This window comes from Ictalurus punctatus, chromosome 5 (genome assembly GCF_001660625.3).
Source record: "Ictalurus punctatus breed USDA103 chromosome 5, Coco_2.0, whole genome shotgun sequence".
Lineage (NCBI taxonomy): Eukaryota > Metazoa > Chordata > Actinopteri > Siluriformes > Ictaluridae > Ictalurus > Ictalurus punctatus.
Window position 1 is genome coordinate 3,569,401 of NC_030420.2, and position 20,979 is coordinate 3,590,379.

The following is a 20,979-nucleotide window of genomic DNA, read 5'->3' on the forward strand; positions in this document are numbered from 1 at the left end:
CTTAAAACGAACAGAACACACATATAGGGTCCACCAGTTGACCTGGCAAATAGCTCACCTGTCCTGGACGTGCACACACACACACACACACACACACACACACAGTGAGAGGCAATGCAACTGAAGGTAAGACCAGTTTTAGTATTATTTTTATGCTCTTGTATGTTCACTGTTTAACATCCATTACATAATATTAATTAATAATTAATTCATAATTGTTATTGTTAATTCTGATACATTTATGCATTAAAAGTGTTCGTTCATATTTTCTTTATATTTTTTATTTATTATTCGCATGATGTTAGAGACATCAGTGACCATTTCTTATCAGAGTACTTATCTTAAACAGTGATACGTGAGAAACGTCATTTCTTTAGCAATTCTTCTTCTTTTCTTTTTTTTAATGAAATGTTACAGGAGTAATGTAAATTTAAAATTCAATAGAATAAAACAGTCCTAGTCTAATATAACTCATGTATGTTTGTTATAAGGAACATGCGCTCCACTCATTTATTTGAATTATTTTATTTTATCTTGGATCTAGTCCAGGGATTATATAATAAGCAGACTATATAATCTTCACTACAACGGAAACTAATACAGGGTAAAAAGATGGATTTTCCAGGCGTCACGTGATTATCATAGCTAGAGTGATCCTGTTAGGTTGCTGCTGGAAGTGGTATTAGTGTGGCCAGCAGGGGGCGCTCACCCTGTGATTTGTGTGGGTCCTAATACCCCAGTATAGTGACAGAGGCACTGTACTATAAAAGCAGTACTGTCTTTTAGATGAGACGTTAAACTGAAGTCCTGACTCTCTGAGGTCATTAAAAATCCCAGGACACTTATCATAAAGAGTAGGGGTATAACCCCGGTGTCCTGGCGAAATTCCCCCATTGGCCCTTCTCTATCATGGAATTATATGAAGTTGCACTTTATTAATCGTTCTTAAATCCAGATTAAAAATATACCATCAGGAAGAAACTGTATTTCAAATTCAAAGTATTCTTCTATGTTCTTGAATAGAAATCGCATCACTTCCATGCTATACGGAACTATTGTTCAGACCTACACCTTAAGCACATAGTGACATGTAACCCATCAAATCGTGGAAATGAGCTGAAATTGCCCCCCCCTCAGTTTAACACGCTAGCCTGCTAGCAAACATTATTCACAAAAGGTTCGCAAGCTTGTTAATAAACGTGGCTGCGCAATGTTACGTTAAACCCCAGCAGGGTTATATGTCATTGTTAAAACTGGCTAAATAGATAAATACTAGCTAGCTTGCTAGCAAATTGCTGAGATTAGCTTGTGTTAGCTTAAGTTTGTTTTTGGCTAATCAAATGTCTGAGGTTTTCTGCTTGTCTTTGGTGGTAGCGTGGTGTAACCAAAGCTTTCATTTCTTTCATTTATTTAAAAGGCATATTTATTTATTTTGGGGGGATTTTGTGGGTGTGGGTGTGTACTATAAATATCGGCAATTAAACTTGTCGGTTTGCGCTGTTACCAGCATGAGGACTCTTCAGACAGATCATTTGGGTGTTTTGTGAACACACTGTTCCCAGGTGATGAGTGTGATGAGTGTGAGGAACGTTTGCTGAGTGACTGTTTCTGGTCTTTGCGAATGGATGCTGATTAGACAACTTAAAGATCATCTTATCTCTGCTTGCTTGAGTGAGTGTGTGTGTATGGAAGCTGGAGTGTAATGAGAGACATGAGTAAGGTAATTAAGATCAGATTCAGTTTAAGTTAATATTGCTGCCAAATTGGAGCAGAGCAGATGCTCACAGAACGTACCATTTATTTAGTTGGGGGGGTTAGTTAACGATCTTGCTCTAGGGCCAAACCAATGGTGGTGTGTAAATTGTGAGTGTCAGGAGAGACCTCCTGGGCTGTGTTATGTGGGTGTTTCCTCCTGGTTAATATTTACTGCACATGCATTAAGAACATTTATGAAGGTAAATCAATTACCATAAGCAGAATGTAAACTATACAGTATCTCACAAAATGAACGCCAACATGTACTGTGACATACTGAAGCAGAGCATGATCAGTATGCTGTATTCTTCAGTTCTCTTCACATCCAGCGTGTCGAGTTGCAAATCTCGCATGTCCCGCTGGAGGAGTATAACATCAGGATCAGCTTTCTCGGCGGAAGATTTTCCGATCCGTCTTTCTCCATATCGTCGGATACCCGGCGGCAGGCTTGTTCCCTTTTTTCTTCTCGGACCTCTTTTTCTCCTCACGTGATTGTATTTCCCCGGCCTGTCAATGTTGAGGTTCTTTACATAGTTTAATCATAAAACATATTTCAAGATAGTTATAATATATGAACTTAACATATTATATCAGCTTGTATTTACATTAAGCAAGAACTAATGGCAGGGCTGAGACTACAAATTCCGGAGATCCAGGTCTCCTAGAACACTTCACAGTGCAGGACATCTTCATTTGCTAACCTCTGAGCCACACTGCATTATAACATTTATGCAATTTTAACCGATTTTGAAATTGTGACAGATATAAGAATACATTTCACAGATTTTCATCCATCAGCCATTAAACCTCCCACACGACAACATTTACCCAGGATGAAACACCTGAGCAGTGATCCAAGCTTCTGGAACCTGGTGTCTTTCAGACGTGACCTTCGTATCTGGCGGAAAACAGTTCAGCTCAGCTCTTATTGGTCATCTTTCAAGCATGATTTCAGGATTGTGTTTCACATGAGACAGTTGACAGGCTTACGTGCTCTTCTGAACGTTCTAGCACGCGGAATCACACGTGATTTCATAACACGCGGCATTCCATATGACATTCTAGTGTGAGAAATCGCTCGCGATTTCGCAATACAAAAACGCCACTTTAGACGATCTAGGGTGTGGAGTCGTCTGTGATTTCATACTGTGCAGTGTTCCCCGGAACGTTCTAGTCTCTGCAGCCACTTGTGATGTCATGATGCACAATGTTCCTTGACAAGTGTGTGCGATCGCTCGTGATCATAATGGACAATTAATGCACAATAATAGATTATGGGATAACGGTAATGCACAGCATTTTAATACACAGAACGATCTAGGGTACGGATCTCTCATGAAGTCATAATGGATCCATTCAAGAGGTCAAAATGAGCAACATTCCTCAGGACGTTCTAATATGGGTGATCTCTTGTGTTGTCATGTTTCTTCAGAACATTCTTTGTGTGGAACGACTTGTGATGTCATTGTGTTCCTCAGAATGTTCCAGTCACTTGTGATGTCATAATGTCATAATGTCATAATGTTCCTCAGAACGTTCCAGTCACTTGTGATGTCATAATGTTCCTCAGAACGTTCCAGTCACTTGTGATGTCATAATGTCATAATGTTCCTCAGAACGTTCCAGTCACTTGTGATGTCATAATGTCATAATGTCATAATGTTCCTCAGAATGTTCCAGTCACTTGTGATGTCATAATGTCATAATGTCATAATGTTCCTCAGAACGTTCCAGTCACTTGTGATGTCATAATGTTCCTCAGAACATTCCAGTCGCTTGTGATGTCATAATGTCATAATGTCATAATGTTCCTCAGAACGTTCCAGTCACTTGTGGTGTCATAATGTCATAATGTTCCTCAGAACGTTCCAGTCACTTGTGATGTCATATAATGCACCTTTCCTCCGGACATTCTAGTGTGCAGAACGTTCTAAGATTCTGCAATATTCCTCAATATTCCTCAGTCTAGTGTGTTCAATCTCTCGTGACGTCATAATAATGATAATGAGTCTTTATTGGTCACGTATACAATACAGCACAGTGAAATCATTTTCGTCGCATACCCCAGCATGCCAGGAAGTTGGGGTCAGAGTGCAGGGTCAATATAGGGGACACTATACTGTAAAAACAGCACCGTCTTTCGGATGAGATGTTAAACCCAGGTTATGACTCTCTTTACCGCCAAGCCACCACTCCCACCATAATTCCAGTCTTCTCAAGATGTTCTAGTGTATAGAATCACTTGTCATCTCACAATATGTGACATTCCTCAGCACATTTTAGGGCGTGGAATCATAGAATCATGATGTCATAAGACTGAGATTTTTTAGAGACGTTCTAGGGTGTAAAAATCTTTTACGCCGTCACGATAACGGTCGTTCTCAAGACATTCTTGGGTGTGGAATTCCTTGCGATGTCATAATTTTTCCTGAAAAAGTTTTATCGCTCGTGATGGCATAACACACGTCATTCCTTCAGACGTGTGGAATAACGTGTCTCTCAGGAATACTGCATCGACACACACATGTATGCTATAGTGTCACATTATATAGTATATAGTATTACACGTGCAAGTAGCAAGCGACAGTAAGCCATTTCTAACATTTGGAAAAATGAAATTTGCGAAAGTGTCGAATTGATGATCCTGTCACAGCTTGTACGCTAAATTAAACCACCTATCCTCCAAGGCTTTCTCCTATTAGTATTAATAGCACATTATCCCAATTTTCAGCAAGGTAAGCTGCATGCTAATTGCTTGGAACAGCGTGCAGAGTCTTGTCGTGGCGTGTGTCCGACTTTCAAACAGGTCAAAACTTCAGCGTCTTTTCCCGTACTCGTTTTTTTTTTTTCACAAATCATGTTTTTTCCCAGACACTCAAACATTTGCAATGCATAAATGTGTGTGTGAGTGCAGTGACCAGGTCTGGCGATGACTGTGTTGAATCCTATGGAGTGGATCAGGAAGAGCAGGGGCTCACGGCGCCTCGTGCTGGTGGTGGTGTGTGTGGCTCTGCTGCTGGATAACATGTTGCTGACTGTCGTGGGTGAGTCAGCAGCCCGACACACAATAACGCTCATGCTAATTTAACATCTTGAACACACCGACTCACACGCCACAGTTTTCTAAACAGATGTTCATCAGGTGTGAAGTAAAGTGGAACCATTTTGACAAAAAAAACAAACACTCAAACTTACACCGGTTCCCATTACCCCTTACTCAAGACACGTTTGGCGTCTGCAATTGACTTCTTTAGTTCTGCACTGGACCTACAAGGCTCGAGTAACCGCTTTATCCTGGTCAGGGTCACCGTGGAGCACTGGGTGTGAAGCAGGAATACAGATTCCAGTCCATTGCGAGGCATTATTCACACACAGATGGGTAATTTATCTTAGACACGCCGCATACTGGCCTGTTTATGGGAGCGAGGAGAAAACCAGACAACCTGGAGGAAACCCACATGGACATGGGTAGAGCATGCAAAACCCCACACAGACTGTAACTCAAGCTCAGGATCGAACCAGAAACCCTGAAGCTGTGGGGCAGCATTCCCACCGTGGCCCTGTGTGTGCGGAGTTTGCATGTTCTCCACGTGCTGCGAGGGTTTCCTCCGGGTACTAAGGTTTCCTCCCCCAGTCCAAAGACATGCATGGTAGGCTGATTGGCGTGTCTAAAGTGTCCGTAGTGTATGAATGGGTGTGTGAGTGTGTATGTGATTGTGCCCTGCGATGGATTGGCACCCTGTCCAGGGTGTACCCCGCCTCGTGCCCAATGCTCCCTGGGATAGGCTCCAGGTTTCCCCGTGACCCTGAAAAGGATAAGCGGTATAGAAGATGGATGGATGGATGGATGGATGGATGTGAGGCAGCAGCTCTACCAGCTGTAAAACCGTGCCACCTCGGATCTTCGAAAACCAATATTGTAGAATTGTATAATTTATTATTATACAATAATATAAAATATGCAGTAGACATACCGTGTTCTTAACCACTGTGGGTGAAACAGACTTCCTGTACTTGTTAGCTCCATTGGAAAACTAGAGAAGCAAATCAACCACATTCACGGTAAGGGAATTCCACCCCCCCACCACCCATCCCCCAGACTACTCCTCTAAGACAGTAACACTTATCACATGTACTGAATTTCTGAATTTACAACATTACCAGCATTACCACATTTAATTGATCATCATCTTTCTCCTGCTCTCCAGTTCCCATCATCCCTACCTTCCTGTATGCCATGGAGCATCAACCGGTTGAACTTTCCTCCTCCTCCTCCTTCTCCTCTCTGTCTCCTCCTACCATGAACCACTCCACCTTCTCTTCCATCTTCTCTCTCTATGATAACGTGACCTACACCAAGACCACCACCAACACTGTGACCCAGGATAACTTCAGTGACTCAACGGTTACCCCAATCTCCAACGGGAGTGCCAGCATCTCTGACTCAGGCGACTGTAAGGACGACAAGAAGTTTCTGGAGGCCGAGAACGTGAGAGTCGGCCTCTTGTTTGCATCTAAAGCTATAGTGCAGCTTCTGGTCAACCCGTTCGTGGGTCCGCTGACCAACAGGTGTGTATTTGTGCAGTGGCTTGACTGCTAATCCCCGTATGAACTTCAAACCATTTCTTACGAACTGAGGAGACATGAAGAGGAGAACTCTGAGAACTTAGGCTGGAGATCTGAGTTGCTTCTGATGATGAGGCTTGAATAGTAGGGAGGGGAGAGGGAAGTGATGGTGCAGAAACTTGATAGAGGATGGGAAAGATGGGAGTTTATTGGACATTAGCTAAAAAGAATATTATGCTCTCTGTCCGCTTTCTGATCGACTGCCAACACCAATCCACTTTTTGTTTAAACCGAGTTCCTCTGGATACGTAAACAGTGTTTATGTATGTATGTATTCTTCTTTCTGTAATTCCACTCTCAGGAAGATTGCTTCCCGTTTCCGACTTCAGACTTACTCTGATGTTCTTCAGGAGATTCCTCTTGAGGGAAAAAAAAGGTTTCCTCAAGGGTTCTTTGGACAGTCAATGAATCTTTCTTTTCAGTTGGGGTTCTTGGAGCCTTTTCTAAAAAGCAAACCCTCTGTTTTAACATTCCTCCAGTGAGACCAGAGTGTAGTGGTTTTGGATGGGAATTTCTGTATAGATTTATAATAGTTCATTGAAAATGAACAACAAAACAGCTATTATTAACAAGACCCTTTCAAGCCTAACCAATGCAGTGATACAAAACATGTACAACCTTCAGTGAGCGGATTTGTGATCTGTACTTCTTTCTTTTTCAGGATCGGTTACCATATACCCATGTTCGCTGGGTTCGTCATCATGTTTGTCTCCACGATAAGTAAGCAAAACATAACAATTAAATACATGGAACATCAAACATGTGCATACAGTAACAAGCCGGCACATGTATCCAATACTAATTCACCTGCAAATCGTATAAAACCTTCAGAACCTTTGATAACCATAACTATATAGTGCAAAAAAAAAAAAATTGTTGTATTTTTAAAATCTTACTCGCTTATATTCAACTCCAGAATTATATATATACCTTTATTATTATTATTATTATTATTATTATTATTATTATTATTATTATTATCATTATACCTAAGAATATAAAGGTGTTTAAAATGTTCTGCATGGAGAACTCTAATGTGTTTTAATGTCATCTCCGTGTGTGTGTGTGTGTGTGTGTGTGTGTGTGTGTGTGTGTGTGTGTGTGTGTGTGTTTCTGCCGTGCAGTGTTTGCTTTCTCAGAGACGTACGCCTTGCTGTTTTTCGCTCGTTCCCTCCAGGGCATCGGCTCCTCCTTCTCCTCTGTTGCAGGTACAGCGTGCGTGCGCGCGCGCGCGTGCGTGCGTCCTCTGAAAGTACATTGAAGACATTTGGGTTTGAGATCAAAAGACAGATCAGAATTTCAGCTTTCATTTCCCCGTATTTACATCTAGACGTGTTCAACAGCTTTGAACTCACCCAGTTTTTCCAAGTGATCAAGAATATTGGAACACGTGATTGATAGGTGTTTCTTTCCACCCAGGTGTGTCCTGTTAAACTGATTGTTTATAGAACTAATAGCTCTGAACGTCTACTCTTGGTTTGAGCCCCAGGTTTCACCTGTGAAGACTGAATTTGTTGTTAAAAAGGATAAACCAACATGAAGACCAGAGAGATGGCTTTGGGGGGAAATCGTTCAGAGTCGTTGCACAAGCATCGGGGATAACCAGTACAACAATCTGGAATGTCCTGAAAAAGAAATAAACCACTGGTGTACTAACAACCAGACACGGAACAGCATTTTCTACGTTTCATGTAGTTTAACACAACTAGATTTCAATTCCAGGAAATAAAAGCTGAAATCTTAAACTCTCGCCTCATATCCGTCTTTTGATCTCAAACCCAACTGTCTTTGATGTATAGCACAAACAAATGGATTGGCCTTGCCATTACAATAGTTCCTGAGGGGACTGTATTCCTTTAAGGTGATCAAATGTCCCCATACTGATTGGAATATGTAACTATTTTGGCCTCGTGTAGACGTTTGGATGGTCCCCGTTGATTTATTTGAACTTAAACTACTACAACTACACAAAATACATAAAAATGACTAAGTTTCGATTCGAATTAGGTGTAGACGTAGGCATAGGATTATTTCGCTACAGGAACACACACCTCACAAGTGTGTGTCTGTATTCACAGATTAGAAAATGTCATCCAAGTATATCAGGAACCAAAGTAGATATGTTACTGATTGTGTTGTATGCATGTCATCTGTGTGTGTATGTGTGTGTGTGTGTGTGTGTGTGTGTGTAGGACTGGGCATGCTGGCCAGTGTGTACACTGATGATAATGAGAGAGGGATTGCCATGGGGATAGCACTAGGAGGACTCGCCATGGGTGTGCTCAGTGAGTGCTGGCACTATTAGAAATTGCTCACAATAATCACTTGTAATTACTAATTGATGCAGAAAGAGATTCAGCTGTTAGTGGGGCTGACGCGCGTGTGTGTGTGTGTTTTGCAGTTGGCGCCCCTTTCGGCAGTGTCATGTACGAGTTTGTGGGTAAAAGCTCTCCGTTCCTCATCCTGGCCTTCCTTGCTCTGTTTGATGGAGGTGAAACGTTTAAAAATTCTGCTCTTGCTGCGTCATGATTATTGCGCTTTTGTGTTAATGTTTGATTGATTGATTAATTGATTTATTTTAAAACAAAGCACTCCAGCTTTGTATCCTGCAGCCTTCTAAGATATCTCCCGGGGTAAGCATGGACACCTCACCCGTCTCCTCACTACATTTATACACAACAGAACAACAGTTTCTAGCTATAACAGAAGTGATAACAGGAACTCAGTTGGGTTTTTTTTGTTTGGTTGGGTTTTTTTTTTTGGACGGCCTATGACATTAAATTGTAACTATAAATTGATTTTTAAAAAACTATCTTGTTGTTCTTTAATAAATGGAAACATTGTAATCATTGACAAACTGCTGTGGTATATGAGGAATGAAACACTGCTGTTACACGAATGCTAATGAACAACAGGATGGTGTTTCTGAGTTAGTGAGTTAGTTAGTTCAAGTTAGTTCCTGTTAGCACTTACGTTATAGCAGCAAGAAAAAACACTTTTTTTTTCCTTTTTTTTTTTAAAGCCACAAAGACCTGAAGATGTCGGTAAAGTTATAGTTTTAGCGCTAACTCCTTCCTTAAAGGTTACGTAAACATCTCCTTACAGAAAACATCACCATATCAACAATTAGCTTCTTTTTTTTTTTTAACGTTTATTTTAAGAAGTTTAAGTTCAAATTTTCCTACTTAGCAAAATTCCTACTTACCTCATATCGTCAGTGCAAAACGAAAGAAGCAAAACTTAGACACCGAACAAAAAATAAAAAGTGACCGCTGTACTTTATTTGGAGAAAAGGTTACGCATAGTTATATATTTGAGATGAATATTTCTTTTAAACTTAAGGCATATATATTTTAGAATGAATCACGGACCTAATATATATATATATATATATATATATATATATATATATATATATATATATATATATACCACTGTTTGTTGTGTTCTGCTACAGCCCATAAAAAAGTGATACATATTCAGGCTGTATATCACTTATCGCACCTTTAATTGTGGAATCTGTTTTCAGAGTGTTGCAGGTACACCACTGCTAACTCTGCTGAAGGACCCTTACATACTCATCAGCGCAGGTGTGTGTGTGTGTGTGTGTGTGTGTGTGTGTGTGTGTGTGTGTGTGTGTGTGTGTGTTTGCTACTTATCATCAATCAAGAAATTACCTTTGTCCTAATGCGAGCGATTGATAAAAGCCATGCCTGTGTGCTGTGTATACTTATCACTTGGACATTATGTGTTAATGTTATATGGAATTCAGAATCCTTTCCAGAACAATAAAATATTTTCCAAACTGCACACAAACACACTGGTATTGATGGCGTGAGCTTGTTCGCAGGATCTTTGTGCTTTGCCAACATGGGCGTAGCCATTTTGGAACCCACTCTCCCTATATGGATGATGCAGACCATGTGTTCACCAAAATGGCAGCTTGGTAAGAAGGGCCACTACCTGCTTCATTCCTTTGTAATACAGATTAAAATAAAGTAAATAACTTTGACAAAATACAAGCTATTTCCTACCATTTGGCACGGTTTTCTAATTGGTCTTTTATTCATGTAACAGTTGAACCAGATATTAAAGGTGGGGTCAGCAAATTTGAAAAAATGAAAACAATAATAACTATGTATTATGTTTCATTTATGTAGTGCCTTACTCATACCCAAGGTCATGTTACAATTGAAAAACAAAACAAAACACTTATAAATAATAATAATAACAGAAATAATAAGTTAGCTAGGAACTGATTGAGGGGAAAGAAGTATTCGGACACTTTTGTTTTTGTTATTTAATATATTTCCGATGTATACGTCCATGTCAAATTAACCCATATATATTGTTTTTCAGCTTTTCTACTTGGATATATATATATATATATATATATATATATATATATATATATATATATATATATATATATATATATAAAGTATGTATTCATAAGCATGTAGTGTTTAAAACACTAAATTAATAGGAATTCATACACTATATTAAAATATATAAAGGTTAGGGTTACATTAAAAATAAATCAAGTTCTAGATATGAATGCTGCACAAAAAAAAAAAAAAAGTTCTCATTCTAATTGGACCTGGTTTCGCACAACAAAAACATGGTGAAGGAACATTACTGAACAACACTTGAACCGATAAAGGTTCAGAGCCATAGCAAAGACCTTAAACATCCCTGTAAGTACGATTGGTTCAATAGCACGCAGGTGGAAATTTCACAGAACCGCAACTAATCATTCCTAGACTGGTGCGCCACGCAAGATTTCACAAAGCACTCTCGGAGTAATGATAAGGAAGGAACGCGAGAGTTGCGAGACGACCTGAAAGCAGCAGGAACCACAATCATCTTTGTTTCTAGACCTCATGTAAAAGGAAGCACAGAGATGCACATCTGAAAAAACATTTAGACAATCAATGATTCAACTCGTCGTGTTTGGAGAAAGAAGGATCTCGTAAATGATCCCAAGAACACCATAATTCCCACAGCGAAGCACGGTGGTGGGAGCATCATGATATTACACGTCAACGAAGGAAACATGGAGGAATGGAACGACGTATCAGGACATGTTAGAGAAGAACTGAATCTCACTGACCACGAAGACAGACGTTTGGCCGAGCCCGTCTCCGAGCTTGAATCCTATTGACAATTTATGGAGGATTTTCAAATTGCCTGTCCAACCCTGTAAATTTGGGGAATTGAAGATGAGAGGAATGGGGTCAGAATTGAACCACAATGCTGCGAAAAAGCAAATGACTTCTTACCGTTGATGTCTCAAAGCTGTAATTGCCAACAACAGCTTTGCAACTCAGTACTGAGGTGCAAATCTTCAGTACTTAAGATTTAATTAATCTTAATAAGATAATAAGATTTAAGACTTAAGTACTTCAGTACTTAAGTACAAAAGAATCCAAAGACATTACGTGTGTAAATGTGATCTTGACGTATATTAAATAACAAAAGGACGTGCTTATTTTCCGTCACTGTAACTAATCTTTTTTTACGGTGGCTTTGGAGAGATCGCGTCTTAATTTTGACTTTCAAAGCAGCAAGATTCTGCCAAAATCTCTGCCTTTTACGTTTGCTCTAAAAGACAGAAAGCGAAGAGGCGAGGTGGCTCTAGACTTCTCCACGGGACATCGACGTCTCGTGCTATTACTTTAATTGCTTCTTCTATGAGGCTCAGGCGCCCGATCAAAACCACTGATACGTCTGAGAGTGTATTCAGAAGACGGCAGAGTGTATCTTCCTTGTCTGTTTTATCTGTTGGCATCATGGGCTCTGCTAACCCCCCCATCTGACCCCCCCCTTTCTTCCATCCACTGATGAGGGTGTTGATATTGCAGGGGTGGCTTTTCTACCAGCTAGCGTGTCTTACTTAATTGGAACCAACCTGTTTGGTCTGCTGGCCAACAAAATGGGCAGGTAAAATGTCTTTCTGGTGCATTTAATATCATATAAATAACATTTAATGGTGTTCATATTAAGAGTAATTTGGGTTTATTATTATTAGGTCAAATGTATGTGTCAAGAAAGGACGTAGTGAAATATATCTTGCAGTAACTTTATGCAAAGATATCTGCACTTCAGGAGTAATTATTTGCAGTGGAGATTGAGCTTTGAAAAAAAGCCCAGACAATCCGCTGACTTTCATAACCCCGATCTTTACTAGGTGGCTGTGCTCCATGATCGGCATGGTCGTTGTTGGCATCAGCCTCCTTTGCGTGAGTGACGCCGTTATTTACATTCTATTCGATAGAAAATGTATAGAAATGATAGGACTACTACTTTAGAAATTCACAGTGCATTACTGTAAATAGGTGCACAGTCCACCGAACGATAGACAGCTTCTTGTCATTTAAATATTACGTCTCAGACCGCACGTGACGTTCATTAAGACCAAAGACTAAACACTAAGATGCTCAGACAGTCATTTTTTTTTCAATATTGATTAACATTTGAGGTAAATTGTACATTATGTAAATGTGATATTTAGAATTATATACATTATATATGTTAAGACTAGCCAGGACACTGTTGGGTTACTGTGTGTAGTATCGTGACTGTATTTAGATGCTGGTGAGCAGGATGATGTGAAAGGGGAGGGGTGTGAGCCCGCTGCTGGGCAAACAAACCTTTTCTTCTCTTAAATCCGAATTTCTTACAGGTTCCTTTGGCCAAAAACATCTACGGCCTTATTGGCCCTAACGGAGGACTAGGATTCGCTATTGGTAAGCACTGCACTGCTAACACTGCCAGAGCAGGAACACGGCTACATTTCCACTAATCGCTGGAATTCGCACTTTGTGTTTGTAGGAATGGTTGATTCGTCCATGATGGCTATAATGGGATACCTGGTGGATATCAGACATGCCTCTGTGTATGGCAGCGTGTACGCCATAGCAGATGTGGCACTTTGTATGGGGTTCGCTATAGGTAAAAGATTTATATTGAACATCGCCTCTAACTTTAAATGAAACAAATCCGATCGAACGAATTTCTTATCGACTTTATATTTTGTAATAGACATTAAAGCGGCAGTGTTGTTTTTAGAGCCCTCTGCTGCTTACGAGGTGAATTGCAATGACTTCACGTTATCAGTGAAACGCATTTCCCACATGAGTAGGGTCTAAATGAAGGTGCGACGTGGAGAGGCTGATGTTTTGCTGGGGGGTGGGGGGGGACTGATTTGAGGGCCGGAAAAATGTAAACAGACGCTGAAATTAAACAAAATAGTACGACCCGTTGAAATGTTGTAACGGAATCTTTGAAATTCTACGATAATCACAAGTAAAATTATGAAGTTGGAGTGCCGTAAACTTATAATGAATGCATGAATAAGTGTGATACTGCTTTTTTCCCCATTTTACTCTAAAAAAGCACATTATAGCACAAAAATATATATATTCCAGATTAACTAGCCAGACAATCTGAGACGTTTCTCCTGTATTATGATGTAGGTCCATCTACAGGGGGCGCTATAGTACAAGTGATCGGCTTCCCGTATCTGATGGTGCTCATCGGGGTGGTCAATATTCTTTATGCACCCCTGTGCTTCTTTCTGAAAAACCCTGCTGCTCGGGAGGAGAAGATGGTAACACATACACACTCACATATATACACACTCAAACACAACACATACTATCCCTTCAGGCATCGCTTATCGTCGATTTTCCCCACAGGCGATTCTAAACCAGGAGTGTCCCATGCACGTGAAGAGCTACAGCACGGAGCGTCAGTGCAGAGAGTTCCCCCTGAGTGACGAGAGTGACGCCGACCCCGAGGACTAACACACACACACCGTAAAGAAATAAAACACTCGGGGGGGGGGGGGGGGGGGTGTGTTTCTGTTATAGGCAACGAATCAATGACGGGTTACTTTTGGCAATCTGAAGTTGAGTGTTTTCCTATAATAGCACTCCATCTATGGACTGTTTTATTCCTCTTACGCCACAGCAATATGCCAACGATTACTATTTGGCATTAATTCATTAACGACACATCACGCTTTTTTTTTTTTATCCGTTTTCCTGTACTCACTTACGCTATAGCAGCTGTAAGCACTGGCTTCCTCACCAGCCTCTCTTTTTGCTCTCTCTCTCTCTTGAAGAAGAAGAAGAAGAAGAAAAACATCATCATGCTATCATGAAATCGCAATTTGTAAACGGCGCTTTTCTTGAAAAAATACATCGCTGATACTGGAGACTCCTTCCATAAAGATTTAATAATAATAATAATAATAATAATAATAATAATAATAATAATAAAAACGTCTCCTCTTAAATGTCAGTAAACATATAAAAACCATATACAGGATTATACCTTTTTCTTTGTTGAATAACTTGGACCGTCCATGTGTGAGTTGTTACTATAGAAACGATAAAGTATTCGAACGTATTAGAAGGTGTTCTGTCCAATCAGAATCGAGTATTCGACAGGGCTGTGGAATAATGTGAGCTGTTATACTGTTGTCTTGTATTTCACCTTACTGGATGGACGATGATTCAAAATATGTAGGTCTAGTAGAGCAGATCTTAATCCAGGACATAGCCTATAGTACACTGTGTTTAAATAGATCAAACACTCAACCAGCTCAACCAGGGACCCACTTGGTGTGATTAATCTGCTACGTGTCTCATACAAGAAATATATTTACCTACATCGGTGCAAACAAAATAATCAAGTAGACAAGATTGTATGGAACGTGACAGTGAAAATCCAATATCCTCGCAATCAAAGCTCTTTGTTCCAATGTCAATAAACGCTCACGTCGTAAATCCCAAAGGTGACGCATCTCTTTCCAGCTGATAGGCATCACGTTCCATCCTGTAATATGACATGAAAGGCAAAGGTAATGACAGATGTGACAAAAGATTACATTTCCACCCTGCTTGATTAAATAAAAGCTCTGTAAGGGTGAACAGAACAGTTTTCGCAGTGGCTAAGCAACAGCTCAGATGGTTCAAAATGGCTTATAGGATTGATACTGCTATTCATAAAAAGGTCATTTAAAAAAAAAAAAAAAAAAAGGTTTTCAAAAGCGTTTCAATTAGTTTCGCATTTTAATTCTATATATGATTTCACGTATTTGATTTTAGAGGTTTTGATAGCAGTCTGCATCCAAATACCAGCAAACGTCTGATGAATTGTGGTAGCATTTTTAAATAAGTCTTTTATCTATTTTATTTTATCTACAAAAATAAACTGGGTGATTCCATGATCAGGGTGCCATTTGTGTCTCACTGATATTACATTTTAAAATCCATATTAAACACACGTGAAGTGTCCTTTCAAACAACCTGTGTGCGTTTTTCAGATGAAACTTTAATAAAAACCTATATTATCGCAATTAGAAAACAGTATTTCTGCCTGTCCCAGAACACCATAACTGCGCTTTATCTTCACATATAATCATTAAAACTTTAAAATCTTATTGGTTTTTTTTTTTTTTGCATTAATGTGTGAAAACATTTCAACATCTCATTCTTGAAACATCTTTTTCCAAGAGTTGTCCATATTCATACAGTAGTTTATGTGGTAAATGTACACTTTAGTTTCACTCAACACTGAATACTTGAACGAACGCATTCAGCCCTATGAAATATCTGGAATATTCCATAGGTCACATGTTCAACAGAAGGTTTCCTGATAATCCTGGGAAGAAGAAACGTAAGTTCTTTAATCCTTTTTTTTTGGGGGGGGGGGGGGGGGGGGGGGGGGGGGTGGTCTATTTTTATTAATATTGTGATATTGACTGACAATATCACTTTAAACATACAACCCTGTTACCCAAATCTTAGATTTAGAGTAAATTATTAATTTTTTTAAAAAACAATAAATTAATGGTTAATTACATGCTACGAAAACCCCATAGCATGTTACTGTCAACCCTGTTACTTATTCAAGAGCAGAAACCGCCTATTAAAAGTGTGCTTGTTGCTTGAGATGGGTTAACACAGTTTTGAATGATGACATGCATGTTTTCTTACATTCTGTGCTGACAAATGATAACAAAGGGAGAATATTCTGCTTATCTTTTATTGCAAAACGAACTGCAACACTGAAACTTTTGCCAATATGTCAATATAAAACAGTATTGTACATAAACATTAAATGAAAAGAGGTAATAATAATAATAATAATAATAATAATAATAATAATAATAATAATAATAATAACTAAGTTTTATATCGTGTATGCATTCTGTCTTGTTTATTTATTTTTATTCTAACAATCTAAAGACTAACAAAACAAGGATGTCAAAGATCTATACAACAACTTAAATAATATAAAGTAATCAACAGCAATCAATTAGTGAGTAAATGAGTAAATAAATGAGCAAGCCCACCAACAAATAAATAAATAAATACATGTATGAATGGACGAATGAATTCAGGAACTAACGAACAAACAAACAAAATAAAAATATAAATAAAAAGAACTCGTAAAATAATTCATTTATATTATGGCAGTCGTTTTGTTCACTTATTTTGTAGTCATCAAAGGTTTTCCCCGCCTACTGTGCTAAGATTGGTCCATATAACATCCCTCCAGTAGAGCTACCCAATCAGAGAACGGTTTATGAGACGTATTAGCAGGCGGGGTTTGTAGAGACCGCGGGGGGGGAAATGACGCCGTTATCCTGCGACAACTACCGAGATCAAAATAAAAGCTGGTTTAAGCGTGTCTTAGCTGAGATAAATGTAAATAAATAAATGTACTAGTTACAGGAATGTCTTTAGAGCGCCTTCTACGTGACTTGAATATTAAGTCTGAAGTTGAGAAGGATGGAAGTGTCATTTCTGTCCTTTCGGAAATCCGTGAACGCTTCGAGGAGAGAAATTCAGACAAGCCGAGCATCCTGAGTCGCACAGCTGAGGTGTTCAGGATCAGTCCCCTGTCCTGGCTCTTCCCCGAGTTCAGCTCACGGTTACGGAGCACGTATGCAGACCTGGTGAACTCCTGCACTAAACACGCCGCTTTGCCGTTGTGTGACACGGACAGCGGGACTTTACCGGCCGCCAGCTATGAAGAGATCCCAGGAAAAGCCCTGGCGGTCGGGGGAACTCTCCTGGCGCTGAGCGCTCGGCTCGGAGAGGCGGTGAAGTCTGGAGCCTCAGGGGCGAAGGCTTTAATTCACGCACTCAGTCCTTTGCTGTGTGTCTTCTCCATCACACACCTGCAGAAGCAGCCGTGGACTGATAAATCCTCCAGGAAATGTGCTCTGGAGCTGCTGAAGCGCACCGTCACAGCCAGTGGAAGCGGCTCAGTGCAGGAGCTGCTGTGTGGAAGTGATGGAGGCGCAGACACAGGGATCCTGGGATCCATCCTGGACACACTCCAGCCTGACATGACAAAGTGAGCTTGAGTCCCTCAAGTAAAAGTCAAGACTCACCGGGACGCTGTAGATTTACAGTCGAGGTCATAAGTTTACACACCCCTTGCAGAATCAGCAAAATGTCAATAATGGAAAGAAAAAAAAAACCCCACCTAATAATAAAAAGGATTATCAACATTGCATTTAGGTGTTTATTCAGTCCTGCCCTGAATAATCTATTTCACATAACAGATGTTTACATTATAGTCCATGAGACACAATAATAACTTAATTTACACACATGAACCAGTTCAAAGTGTACACATGCATTGATTCTTAATCCTCGCTGTGTAAAGATGGATCTCAAAATCCTATAGTTGCTGTCGGAAAGGGGTCAAATATGCAGAAGGTGATCGTTTATCTGTCTTTAGGGAAACCTGGAAGCGAAACGAAGCGGTCAAACACGTCTTCTCGTGGCTGCTAGTGCAGGTCGGGCGTCCCTGCTTAGCCGACTACTTGGACAAGGTCTTCCCTCCGTCTCTGCTCATATCGGACGACTACCGGACGGAGAACAAGGTCCTCGGCGTGCACTGCCTTCATCACGTCGTCCTTCATGTGGTCAGATAAGACTTTTCACTACAAAAATTAGTACTCGTAGAAATCATCTCGAGACTAATAGTAATATCGGTGTATTTGATTATCGTTGTGTCCAGCCTGCTGCTGATTTGAGGCAGTTTAACCGAGCTCAGGTGCTCTACGACGCCCTCTACAATCACCTGTACACGTCTGACGCACCGCTCATACAGGTACTGTACATACGTGGGACACGCGTGACGTCTCGTTTTACAGTTAACCCGTAATTAATGGTGACAGGTTTAAGCATTATTCGAACCAAAATATGACTTTTATTCTTAACGCTCTAGTCAGAAACGATAGCATGCATATAAATACAAGCTGCGTTCAGTATTACAGCTTACAGTGTGTGTGTGTGTGTGTGTGGTGGTGGTGTTATTGTTGCAGGTGGTTCTGCCGTGTCTTATAGATTTACTCTCAGTCCTTGAGAAGCCTCTCGGCCACGCAGGATTACCCCGAACGCCGAACCGCTACGACAGCGTCCTCCGCCTCATTTTAACGCACATGGAAATGGAGCACAAGCTCGCACTGCGCCGGATCTACGCCAGCAATCTCCTGCTGTTCGTCGAGAAGTGAGTTCCACGGCACACACCGTGTAACGTTAAGCCGGATGCAACGCTGTTTACGAGCATCTTCGCTCACGTTTACTTTAGGTTTTGGTGTCTTTAATTGAAGTACGCTTTGTGTTACGCTGGGGTTGATTTTACAGGATGGGTATAGGCATCGCACGGCATTTGAAGAGGCTGGAGAGGGTGATTGTGGGATATCTGGAGGTCTCGGATGGTCCGGAAGAGAAAGCCAGACTCAGCATATTGGAGGTTCTAGAGAGGACGATACAGGTTGCCTGGCCAAGGTATATGCAAATTAATATGCAAATTTACCACAACAAAATTTGTCAACTATCGGTGCCAATTAATCGGCTAAACCGGTCGATCAGTATCAGTCTGTTTATGGCGTAAACAAACAACAAACAGAATGAAAATGATATAATATCTGCAAGTGGCCTTCATCGGGGGTCCAAGCACTTCTTCACAACTAGGCTAATTTGTAAAACCACTTAGTGACAATTCGCTAACGCTAATTCCGCGATGCGTTTTACTTGGAACTGTCCTGAGTTCGGACCGAAGCGCATTCCAGGGCTTCGTCTTGGGGGGAAAACATGGATGCAAGGTCGTGTCTGTACGGTTAGTTTCTGACTTTATATGAAACACATAAAGAAGGTCTACAGTAGTTATTTCTGCGTGATTTTTTTTGTCATGAAGAACGACGTGTAATACAGGTCAGCTGTGTTGTTCGTGTTTAGTCATTAAAAACGTATCCGTCATAATGGTTTTAATACGTTCTACGGCCGAAATTCACGGAATTATGTCGCAAATCAAAACTTGAACGTTTTTACAACACAGAAGCTGCATACGAAGTAAAAGTCAGCGTTGTCGAGTATAAAACGAGGGCCGCCATGTTGTTGTGACGATGCACTTTTCATTCAACCCTGTTAAAATGCCTGCGGATTGGCTGACGGATGCCGTGTTTTTCAACCCGATCGTGTATTGTAGAGTTAGAGAAAAAGATTAAATGTTATGGCACCCCCTTTTGAGATACAGGTGTGACCGCTGCGGAGAATTTGGAACGTTCTTCTTGTCCTGAATGTGTATGTGTGTGTTTGTGTGGGTGTGTAGGATGGCATGCAGGCTGTCTGTCCTAGCTAGGAGCTTGCTCAGGTTCCTCGTGGACGTCTCTGCAGAGCCTCTGTCTCCTGAGCTCACCGAGGAGCTGTCCAACAGAGCGTCACGCTGCCTGCTGCTGCTGGACCACTGCTCACACGGCGCACTGAGGGTACGTACAGGGAGGCGTGGCTGAGAGCTGTGTAGTCCCGCCTCCTGTTAGAGAGTGTGATTCCGAGGCGGGTTTGTATCGATACAGATTTACTGAGGGTGAAAATATTGTGACGGTGTCGTGAATAACTAACTATTTCGCAGATAAATTGCTTGTTGATGTACAAAAAGCATGTTATAAATAATAAGTACAAAATGAACGACGTAGTTTTACTCTCATTGCTTCCTGATGCCCTGTAGATTAAGTCCGTTAGTCCATCTATAAATACATGAATCTAAAATTCTTATGTGACGGGAACATTCTGCAGAGTTTTCTCTCCTTTATCTGTAAAAATGCATACGTTCGACAGAAACCTCTCTACAGTGATGAAAACCATTTGGACTTGCAGGTGGAGCTGAAGGAGGTGGACGGCAGCTGTGTGTGTGAGCGAGTGTTAAAGTGCATACAGGATTTTACGCGTGCAGAGTGTGTGAGCTGAGCCGAACCGAGCAGCACGGACGCCATTCGTCACACTGTAAACTTTTTATTTTGTCAGCGTTAAGAATAAGATCATCAAATACATCACGTATGTTTGTATGGACGGCTGAATAAAGCAAACGGACTTCTAAGGTGACGTTTTAAAAAAAAATCGATTTCCTGCTTTTGGAAGGTCCGGAAAAATAAAGGATGTTCTGTGATATGTACTCGGTTCTCAATGTGTTGTCCTTAGACTGGTGTTCTCTACACTAACTAATACACATCATGCTCATCACATTTTCCTTTTTGTACAAAAAAGTACCATGTTTTCTTTAAAAAAA

The 20,979-nt window shown here is 40.5% G+C and overlaps 2 protein-coding genes across 2 annotated transcripts; both read left to right on the forward strand.

Moving 5' to 3' along the window:
* The first annotated feature begins 22 nt into the window (after nucleotides 1-22).
* LOC108265875 (chromaffin granule amine transporter) lies at nucleotides 23-14,227 on the forward strand. The gene is made up of 16 exons (XM_017468677.3): nucleotides 23-126; nucleotides 4,670-4,799; nucleotides 5,964-6,324; nucleotides 7,043-7,101; nucleotides 7,506-7,589; nucleotides 8,574-8,666; nucleotides 8,783-8,872; nucleotides 8,971-9,014; nucleotides 9,911-9,971; nucleotides 10,232-10,327; nucleotides 12,246-12,324; nucleotides 12,572-12,623; nucleotides 13,067-13,130; nucleotides 13,216-13,335; nucleotides 13,860-13,993; nucleotides 14,082-14,227. Exons 2-16 carry the CDS (start codon nucleotides 4,685-4,687, stop codon nucleotides 14,187-14,189), a joined length of 1,560 nt encoding a protein of 519 aa, XP_017324166.1. The 5' UTR covers nucleotides 23-126; nucleotides 4,670-4,684; the 3' UTR covers nucleotides 14,190-14,227.
* A 2,789-nt stretch (nucleotides 14,228-17,016) lies between these two features.
* On the forward strand, nucleotides 17,017-20,865 carry tti2 (TELO2 interacting protein 2). Its single transcript, XM_017468678.3, has 7 exons — nucleotides 17,017-17,757; nucleotides 18,148-18,334; nucleotides 18,430-18,522; nucleotides 18,737-18,921; nucleotides 19,059-19,202; nucleotides 20,026-20,182; nucleotides 20,571-20,865. The coding sequence occupies exons 1-7, from the start codon at nucleotides 17,132-17,134 to the stop codon at nucleotides 20,658-20,660; spliced, it is 1,482 nt and encodes a 493-aa protein (XP_017324167.1). The 5' UTR covers nucleotides 17,017-17,131; the 3' UTR covers nucleotides 20,661-20,865.
* Nucleotides 20,866-20,979: the final 114 nt, after the last annotated feature.